General features: G+C 41.7%; 1 protein-coding gene across 1 annotated transcript in view; it reads right to left on the reverse strand.

Annotated features, from left to right (window-relative positions):
• Positions 1-2,469: 2,469 nt before the first annotated feature.
• Positions 2,470-10,639, reverse strand: part of LRP8 (LDL receptor related protein 8) — a 188,027-nt gene continuing 179,857 nt past the window's right edge. The window contains exons 13-18 of the mRNA XM_014307807.2: positions 9,489-9,630; positions 8,900-9,052; positions 7,923-8,153; positions 6,019-6,087; positions 5,606-5,778; positions 2,470-4,731 (exon numbers count right to left, since the gene is read on the reverse strand). Of these exons, the coding sequence (XP_014163282.1) occupies positions 4,693-4,731; positions 5,606-5,778; positions 6,019-6,087; positions 7,923-8,153; positions 8,900-9,052; positions 9,489-9,630 (807 nt within the window). The 3' untranslated portion in view covers positions 2,470-4,692. The remainder of the gene's footprint in view (positions 4,732-5,605; positions 5,779-6,018; positions 6,088-7,922; positions 8,154-8,899; positions 9,053-9,488; positions 9,631-10,639) is intronic.

Consider the following 10,639-nt stretch of genomic DNA (forward strand, 5'->3'; position numbering starts at 1 on the left):
TTGGCCTCAGTTGTGCCTGGCCAAGAACTTCAGCTAAAACCTCTCCTCTTCTACCTGACTTTGTAGCCTCTAGGCAAGGGCTGAAGAACTGAACTGATGTGAAGACAAAATGATCAGTCCAGCCTTCTGTAATCCTGTGTACATTGTCCTTGGAGCCAGGCAGGGCCTATCAGACTATCAGGGAGATTTGCTTGTTTCACTGCCATAACTTCAGCTCCCTGCTCAGGCACTGCCTTATCACCACTGGCAAGATTACAGTGGTTTCCTTGATAGCATGGGGAACTTAGCAGGCAGCTGTGGCTAATCCCGTCAGGAAATGTTCTCCCACTGAGGTACATGGAGAGATCTGAATGCTGCAAATAATTTGCAACAGGAGTATGATTTTTTAAAGCCTGTTAATTCTCATTCTGCTTGCTGATTACAGGTGCAGATACAGATTAGCATTACTGCCCTTCTGTAAAACTGAGGACTCAGCCTGGACTGGTGCTCATTGGCTTCTTCTGGAAGTTGGGATGAGAAATGCACATTCAGCACCCTGAGACACACAGGCCACCTTCTGGGGACACTCTGGGAGGTGATCTGTTGTGAAGCTGATGCTTTGTGTCACGGTCTCTGCTGCTGTGATAGCAAAAGCCACAAGTTCATCTTTATCTGTGTAAAACTGGATTCTGACATTGGTGTCTTGGCTGGGGAGTCAGTGCTCAAAGCCATACAAGTAAAACAAGGGGGCTCAGTTCATTCCCTGGGGTGTAATGCCAGTTCCCTGGCAGACTTGGCCAGGCTCATTTCATCTGTCTGAGAAGAGCCGGTTTGGTCTCTGTAGAAAGTGAGCCCCCCCATTTTTCTCTTCTGGGGTTGGTGGGTTTACCCTGCCTGGATGCCATTTGCCCACCAAAGGCCTTCTGTCACTGCCACTCTCAGGAGGGGACAGCAGAGGAAATGTGTGAACTTAGGAGACAGCTGGAAGTGGCACCACTCTGTAAATGCCTGCACTGGAGCAGTGACAGAGCTCACAGCCTATGGCTGTAGGCCCCTGCTTCAAGGCAAGGATGGTAATTCGGAAGAGAGATTTAAGTGTTTCCCAAAGTTAAAGGGCTGGTTTGATGGAGAAAATAGAGTGTAAGGAAATGAGCACACATATTCCTGCAGAAGGCAGAAAGGTGACTGAGTTACATGTGTTACATAAACACTGAGGGACAGAGATGAGTCCCTGTAGTCCACAGAGCATCTTAACTGCAGTTGGTGTGGATTAACTCAGACTGTACAGTTACTGTGTGTAAGAAGTGAAACAACAACAAAAAAATTATTGCTAATACAGCAGAAATAATTTAAAAAGGAAATTGTTTTGGGAGGCATACCTTAATGCCCAGGTAGGTTTGGAACTCTTATGAGGCTCTTTCAATTTTCTTTTGTGCTGTCCTTGCTGTTTAGGCCTGGAGAGAATTTTGTTGTTGTTTCACTTTTTCTATTTTTTACCATATTACTTTGCTAAAATACTTAACTGAAAGGGAAGAATGTTTTGAAGTAAGAAAAAGCCTATTTTCAGTTAGATAGAAAACTAAACCACTGATATTTACCAGTATATCAGTCCATATTAGTTTGGTAATACCTCTGTGCTTGAAAAGTTTTACCTGCTTGGCTGCTTCCTCTGGGACTAAGAATTGACTGAAAGAGAATTTCAATAAAGGTACTGCTTCCAAGTGAACAACATGCAGTGGGGAAAGGTTGTGGAGTGTTGAATTGTGTTGTATTATCCAGGATTTCATTTTTTCAGGAGACAGAGGAGAGCAAGCTAACAGTGTGTTTAGTTCTGAGTCACTTATGTGTCCAGCCAAAATTATTGTTCTACTTCCAGTACCTGAACATTTTTCCAGCTTTATTGGAGGGACTGTTTGTATGTTTAAAAGAAAAGAAGTTGAGTCTGCCTCTTGAGATTCCAAGAACAGCAGTATTTCTGTCATTTTTCCAAGATGGCATAAGTGTGGCTCTAAGGAGTTTTGCAGCTTGTGTAGGTGTTTTAACTAAAAGCTCCAAGAAGAAACTGAGTCACTGGCAATTAGTTGTTGAATAGGCCAGCATGTAATAGTTCAGGTGAAAAACTGCACCAGTTGTGTTGTGGGGACTGTTCAGTTCTGGGACATTTTCTCACTCTGGGTAAGGCCTGGTGTACTTGTACCACGGAGATTTTACTCAGTTACATCAGGGAGTCAAGGAAATGAAGCTGGTGCTGTTTGCCATGTGATTTGCAGATGACCAACACCAATGTGGCAGGAAAAGGGACTTCAGAACAAAGTGCTCTGTTGTGGAACATGAACTGTCCCCAGTGCTGCTGCTGTGACACTGCAGCTGGACAGGCTGCTTACACAGCACTGCTCCCAAATCCCACTCTGGATTTGGGCAGTTAAGAGTCAGGGAAAACTCAGACCAAAATATGATACAGTCCCATTTCAGACACCATGAAGTAATTAGTTCAGTAATCCCAGATAAAAAAATTTAATCTTTCTATAGAAACAGTGCACTGTTTTACAAACGTGTTCATTTGGTTTCCAGTACAGCAAGTGTTACACAGAGCCCCCCCCCGCCCCTGCCTGGGCCTTTTGTCTGCAAGGTAAGAACTGAAACACAAAAGGCACCAAGCAAGAACTTACTCTAACAGAACTTCAGTATGACAAGACAGAGCAGAAATGATTACAATGTTAAATATCACCCTACCAATCTGAACCATTATTTAAAATAATTAACTCTTAAAAAACAAATTTGGTGTTTGACTTCTCAGTAGTTAGAAATCTGTAAAGGTTGAAATCAGCACTGCACATTGAGTTCATTTACAATGGTTTGAAAAAACCTGCAGCCTTTTACACGTGGTTTGTACAGGTTTGTTTGTGTGTTCTTAAAAAAGTATCAAAACTGTAGAACTTTCATATATATTTACATTCGTCTGTTAGTTACAGTGTTATCACATACAGCCTTTCTCAGCTTTTTTCTTCATGCACACAGTGCATGGATTTATAGAAAGAGAGCTTCATACCTTAAAACAATAATGGGATATCTCACTCATGTTGTCACTGCCTTAAAATCTAAAATTTGGAATAGAAGGATGCTTGATTACTTCTGTGTAGTCTATGCAGGCCATGAGGCATTTGAGAGTATGGATTATGTCTGTAATGCATACCAGGGCTTTAAACACTTTTGTTCTCTTAGTCAAGAATCAGCTTCCAGCTCACATTATTCTGTAAATTTATTCTAAAAGGAAAAAAAAAGGACAAAAACCTCCAAACCTACTCAGCCTGAGTTTCTTCTACTCACTCAAATACAAAAGCTTGGACTGACATAAAAACATGAGGAAGATTTCTCTAGGATTTGGTACAGTTCAGGGAGGTACTAGTCCATTATGCAGTGGGAGGTAGGTGTATTCAGTTCCCACAGAATTCCCAGGAAATCCTATAGAATGGGATGAGAAAAATCAAGTGTTTTTCCTGCCAGGCGCAGGATGACCCAGCCAAAGGGCAGCTGGTTTCATGGGCAGGACTTGGGAAGAGTTCTGTGTGTGCCACAGCAGCTCCCAAAATTGGGTTTTTTATCAGTGTGAGCAGGGGACAAGGGCAAGGAGGGAAGGAAGTGACTTTTGTTATTGTGCTATTTTCCTGATGAACCAGGGAGAGTGCTCACTTGGGAGTGTGGAAATATATGGCTAAATCTTTGTTTCTGTTAATTCTGAGCTGATTTAAGAGATGCAAGATTCCCAGTGTGGAAAAGCATTTAAATTTACATCTAGAAACAAACAAACAAAAACCAAATCAGATTTGTACCAAGCTGTAAAAAAGCAACAATACAGCACAAAACCCCGGGTGCTGTAGGAGTTCCTCCTGACTGAAATGCTGTAGGCAATAGCTCTCCAGTTTAATGCACTGCATGGATTCTTCATGGATAGACTGGAAAATGTACAAGCAGCCCTTAAGAACCAGGATGGAAATCAGGAGATGTTTGTTAGGAGTGCTTCACTGGTCAGCTATGTTACACTACAGCTCTTTCTTACATAGTGTCTTTAGATTTCAAAGCAAACTTCTCAAACATCCTGTAAAAATTCAATTATTCCTAATTTTCATAAATGTAGGCTAGTAGTTTTAAAATATATGTATATATATTTATATATATGTATATATTTATGTGCCTATATATCTATCTCATCCAGATAGATATATACACAGATAATCTATGCACAGCAAGCCAAACATACAAAAAATAAATACTCTCACCCCTCTACTATATTTACAGAACAGATCTTATAATCCAGACTTTGTTAATAAATATTTCTAAACTGCCTGTACAGAATTTATTTTACTTATGTTGATGGATAGCCACAAAGCATATTCAACATATTTACAAAATATCTATAAATATAGTCTTAAAATAAAGCAATAGCTACTGAACCTTCAGCCTGGCTGGTTATGTACATTGAGTTAGTAGCTCAGCTGTTGCTTATTCACTATCACAAATGGGTAGTGCAACAAGTTAAAATGTGTATAAAAGATTATACATACAAAACTCTCACATCCTTTGGATGTTTGCAGTTCATTATAACTTTGTGGTTACCCTTCTGCAACATAAATAATGACCAAAAAGAAGAAGCAGGTTCTGTGATCCAAAGCAGATTTGTTCAGTGTTCAGATGATTGGAGCAGCATCTTCATCCTCATGGCAACCCATCATCTTCTAAGCTTAATGCTACACGCTGGGGAGGGAAAAACACACTCTTGTGAACTGTGATACTGGTGCTAACTTGTATTTCTTGTTAGAGCTCTCATGGCTGTCCCTACTGTATTGGTCATTTTAGATTGTGATTTTTTTTTCCTCCCCAAATGAGGTCATTTGCTCAGGTGTTACTAAAGAGGTGCTGGGAAGTTTCCTGTCCGTGTATATTGGATAAAATTCCTTGTAAGGGATGGCACTTTCTCCAGTGTGATCTTGTGGGGGACCTTTAGATCATAGAGGACATTATCCACCCACCTGCCTGCAGGAGCTGTACTGCCTTCACTTATTACTCTGCATCTTCCTGCTCTCTTCTGAAAACACAATGCACTTATATCTGCCAGTGCTCCTCTCCCCAGGGATGCTGCTGTGAGGGAGGATCCTTTTCCTTAACTTCTGACAGAACCTCACTCACTTCTCCTTGTGAGGAGTGTGCCTTTTCTTTATACTGTTACTATAGAGAAATATTCTCCCTGGTATGTAGAGAAACTGAATTTATCCTTAGGATAGTTTGGACACGTGGTAGCAGCCTAAGCACAGATAAAACAGAATCCAGTAGGGGATGAGGAATCACCTGTCCCATCCTGAGGTGGCTCTTGAGGGAGCTTTACATTTGTCAGATTGGTACCTTGATTAGGACAATCATTCTTCATTTGAACTGAGTATCTGATCCAGAGCACTGCATTCTAAGACAACTGCAGGGGCTGCCAGAAGTCTAAGCTTCTGCCTAATCAATGACACTAAAGAGGTTCTGGTTTTTGTCATTATGTGGCAAATAAATAACACCAATCCAAATTCTCTATTGGAACTCTCAACAGCATTAATATTCTCCAGCAGCCATCTCCTCAGGTACTTACTGCTGGGTACACATGTCCAATTTGGGCAGTTCGCCCAATGTGGATTTCGTCTTCATCTTCCTCTTCTGTTGTCTTCCTATAAACTGGATTATCAAAGTTCATGCTTTTGGTATTCTTCCGTTTCCAGTTTCTCCAGATGAGGTATCCCCCCATGCACAGCAAGCCAATGACCACTGAGGAGAGGGGACACAAAGGGCTGTTAGGCAGGATGGACCTGCTGGGATGTTCCCATGTTGGCAGCCATCCTCAGAACATTTTCTCACAGCTGGGCTACTGTTCCCCAGTTCAGCAGTTCCTGTACTCTTCCCCACCCTATCAATGAAAACTGGAAAAGTGTAATTACCGTGATAAATACAGTATTTTGGTATTGCATTTTGCTGAACTTCTTCAAAGGTTAAATCCAATCTGCTTACCCACAGGAATGACAATCCCAATCACAGCTGCTGTCACAGTTGAACCAAAGCCTTCATCATCATTTGCATCTGTAATTACAGAAGTGTTCTGATCATTTTAATTCATTTGCTGCTTTTAAGGAATGTTTTCTGTTAGTACCTGTGCTGTTCTGCCCATCAGAAAGCTTTTGCAATTAAAGAATTTACAAAAAGTTTCATAATAAAATTATTCAGGTGACACTGAGCAGCACACAGGGATCAGGGCTGAGCTGAGCTCCTTCTCCTGAGGAATGAGGTCCCTGCAGTGCTGCTGCCTCACCAGGGGACAGGGACACCAGAGCTCCAGGCCACTGAAGGGACACACTCCAGCCTCCAAGGATGCCAGAGCAGCCCTGACCAGAAATGGGTGACTGTGCTTGGGCCTCTGATTTTCACACAAAAAAAGGAGGCCAGTTTGAAAAACCTGACATTTAATGGAAATGCCGTGCACACATCAGGGGATGGTGAAGAGCATTCCTAAATATCCACAACAGAACACTTTCTAGTACTGACACAATAAATGACTTATTGAGCTGTCAGAAAAAGAATGTAGTTCAAAGCCATCTACACAGCTTCTCTGTTTAATTTTTTCCTTTTTTATTATTTATAGCTAAGGAGTTAGTGAACACATCTATCCCTCATTGCTGCAGCCTGCCCCAGCATGCAAGAATGATCCCAAAACTCAATACTGCACTTAGAAAAAAGCAATTACAGGAAAATATAAATAAAAAAATTCAATATCACCTTTCAAGTTCTATACTTTAAAATGTTTGCTCTGAGCTCTCATATAGGGTATCAGTAGAGAAAATCCACTTTTGCTAAAATATCAGGAGTTGCAAGAGGAGGAACTAACTGTACTTTTGATACACTAATTCATGCAACTTTTAAATACTTCCTTGTGGCAGGCTGTTCCATTACATAGTTATTTACTTAATAAAAAACCACACCATTTCTGAAGTGGACAATAAAAGCACTTTGCTTCTAAGGCTTATTAAAAAGGTAATTAATGCATTTGAAAGAAACTTGCACAAAGAGAACTGAACACATTTTAGCCATTGGATTGTGCTTTCCCCATGCAGCACAGTTCTACAGACAGGAGTGGTGTATTGCTGCTTTCCAGATGTAATGGAAACAGTGAAACAGTTGGGGGAAAACAGCATTTCACTGGTTTTAAACATACATGTCTGTTTCAGGTCTTGCAGAGCAAAATCTTCTCTCTGGACTAGAATTTTTTTTTTTTAATAGCAGTTCAGCCTTTCTGCTTTGCCTTGGCAGCAGGACCTGGAGGGATTGCCTGTTAGCTCTGAGATTGAGGCTGGTGTTGCATTGAGGAGAGCCTATTAGTGCTCTCCACTGGGATGCTCTTCTGATAAATAATGCAAAACTTCAAACCTGTGTCATGATGAGGCCACATTAACATGCCAAGCACGGCCACACAAACCAGAGGCAGCTTGTCTTGGGCTGCAGTGATTCCATATGTCCAGCAGCACTAAAGATGCACAGGAGGAATTTTTCACCCAGAACTTGTGCTGGATCACATTAATAATTAAACAATTAAAATAGGTGAAGCACCTGCAGAATGATCCATTCTACTGTCTGCAGCGCTGAAGCTGGGATGAGTCAGTACTGGGCACAAGGCAAGGGTTGATGTGAACTCTCAGGGCTGTTTATGTGCCTTGGATAAAATATAAGTTCCTTGACATGCCAAGTGACAGGAATTAGAGCAGCCATCACAGCCCAGGTGCCTGCAGAGAGAGGAGCTGATGTCTCCTGCTGTGCACCAGGGTGTGCCTGCACCTGATCCCTCTGCAATTCAGACATTCAGTCTCCTGCCAGTGCATGAGGAGCTGGGATATAGGAGAAGGAAAGAAATTTCATTCTCTTACAGTGCTGTGACAAATTGCTGTTTCCAGTGGTCATCTCAGAGTCTATCAGGATGGATGTGGTGGAAGGTAAATGAAGGCTTGGGGTGGTGATTGTAGCTTCTGGTAGAGCTTTGGGGACAACTCCAGTGGTGTCATTGGCACTGCCAGGTACAGCGGCGATGGTCGTGGTGCCGTCAGCATGGAACGCTGTGGTTGTGGAAACCACTACAGGAGTTGCAGTGGTTGGAAGGTCTGAAAACCAAGAGCAGCAATGAAATTTGGTTAGAGCAAGTGCACCAAACAAATCACAAATGGTGATATAAATCTAGAAAGGATTGTTATGTTTAATGAAGAGAAACAGAAACTAAATTCCAATTCTATTTCCCAGGTAGTCAAACTATTGACAGCACTCTGCCTAAAGCTACAGAAATTATTTCCTGAAGTCAAGTTTGATTAATTGATACTGATAAAAAAAGCAGTCTGTATGGAAGGTAGCTAAGATGTTCACAAACTTGGGGGCTTTTGAAAACCTCCTAAGATTCTGGATTTGTACCAGGAACTCATTGCATGTTAGGAGAAACTACAGTGAAGCCACTCGTCTCTTCAGGATATATCAGCAACAACTGTGTCCTCTTCAGACCTGGTATCTCTATAGATAGATATATAGATACTTAAATAGATATATAAGTACAAATTGAATATATATATTACATAATCAATATATCAATATATGAGTAATCAATTTTCAGGGTTTATTCTCTATTCACACTTCTAGTGCTGGTCCCTAGCCTTTTTCCCCCCTTCCTGCTGTATCTTTTTCTGGTTAAGCTGTCCAAAATAAGCAAGCTTTCAACAAGGACACCACAGTGCTGCTGTGCTCAGAGGGCAGCAAGGAGTGGAACACAGAAGTTGGTGGTTGTGTTTTCACAATCAGGAAATATATTCACTGTGAGTATGATTTTGTTGGGACAGTGAAATGGAGATGTGATTGTGTTTACCTTTGTAACATTTTTTCATGTCAGGACCCAGCCACATATTGTCGGGACAGGCACACGTGTACTTGGGGGAATGGGGCGAGATCTGAGGTGCAGGAAGACACAAGTAGTCACAGCCTCCGTTTGGCTGGGGGCTGAGCTCACAGGAATCTGGAGCTGTTCAAGGATGGAAGAAAAGACAAGTTATTTTTCTAATAATTTATTTTCTACCCTTGGCAAAGAAATATCAGATCCTTCTCCCACTCCCTACCTCAATTTATCAGGCTGCTTAAGCAGCTTTACAGTTTGTATGGTAGAGTGGAACCTTACAAAGTGCTATAAAAACTTCCCAAATGCATAATGAATGGGAAGCATCACAGTGACAAGAGTAACTCACTGTTATCAAAGATGCTAATTAAACAGCTATTAGCAAATTGCAGATTCTTCAATACTGCTACTGCTGAATTAATTATGCAGGAACTTCAAACATTAGGCATTGATTTCCCATTATTACCTGTGCATTCTTTCTCATCAAGAACCATCAGGGAGCATTTCATTTGGCAGCTCAAACAAACCTGATTCAGGGCCATGACATCCTGAGGACACCTCTTACCTTTGGGCTGCTTTAATTCATGGAACACCACGATGTCATGAGGGTTATTGAGATTCTCTGCCAGAATGGAGATGTCCGAGCCATTGAGCCTGTTTGCGCTGAAGATGGCCTCATTCTCCAGGTCAGTCCAGAACACTCTGTCCTGCAGGGAATGCACAGATTCCTGACCTGGCCTGCTCAAATCCTGCTCAAGTTGGATTAAACTCCAGCAGTCACAGAGTCAGTGCACCATCTTCCTACCTTGGGGCACCTTCTGTTCATGCTACTTCTGTCTGCAGCTTTTTTCTATTTTGGACAATGTTCAAAAGTCCAGCACTCCTATGAGTTTACAATGTGCTGTGTAATTTTGAGTAGCTCTGAGACTGAGGTGAGGGAGCAGAAATTTGGTAAGGTACAGACAAGTTGTGTCTGTGTTGTTTCTGAACTGCTTTTTCTTTGTAAGCTGGGGTAGATCATCAGCAAAGGAGTACACTCTGTACTAGAAACATTTGTTACCTTGCTGATTTTTTCCTCCTTTCCTAAGGTAAGATCTGCATTAAACAGGTCTCTGTGAAGAGGCTAGTGCCTAGAGCACCTATTTCTCTTTTATATTACTATCTTTTGTGTGGCATACTATGCCTGAAGATACAGAACTACGCGTGGAAGAGATACCCAGGAATCATATTATTACCATGCAGTTTAATTGCTTGGTCATCTGTGTGTGCTGCTGCCTCCTAAACCCATGTGTATTTCCTTAAGGAAAGCCACACTGCTGGACAACAAGGGCAGCTTAGCAAAAGCAAAAGTGATCTGTTATACTACACAGCCATTCATACCAGGAAGGATGGAGAGAGGTGGAATAACCCAAGAGATCCTTCCAAATGCTGCTGATGGGGATAGCACTAAAGAGCAACAATGACCTGGAGAAACCTATGCCCAAAGTTAGATGCCCAGATATCACACACTTCACATAGGAGGAATAAGGGATTTAAGGATGAGGGTTTTCCTGAGCCAGACACCAACTGGACCTTTCTCTGCTGAGACTTACCTACAGTGAATGCCAAAGTTGAAGCCTTTGTTCTCCTGATCATTTAATGCACTGGTGCTGCATTAGGTAAAAGCATGAGATAACACTTTGCTCTTGATTAAAGGCTTTAAAAACCAATTTCCCT

Source organism: Geospiza fortis, unplaced genomic scaffold (genome assembly GCF_000277835.1).
Source record: "Geospiza fortis unplaced genomic scaffold, GeoFor_1.0 scaffold396, whole genome shotgun sequence".
Lineage (NCBI taxonomy): Eukaryota > Metazoa > Chordata > Aves > Passeriformes > Thraupidae > Geospiza > Geospiza fortis.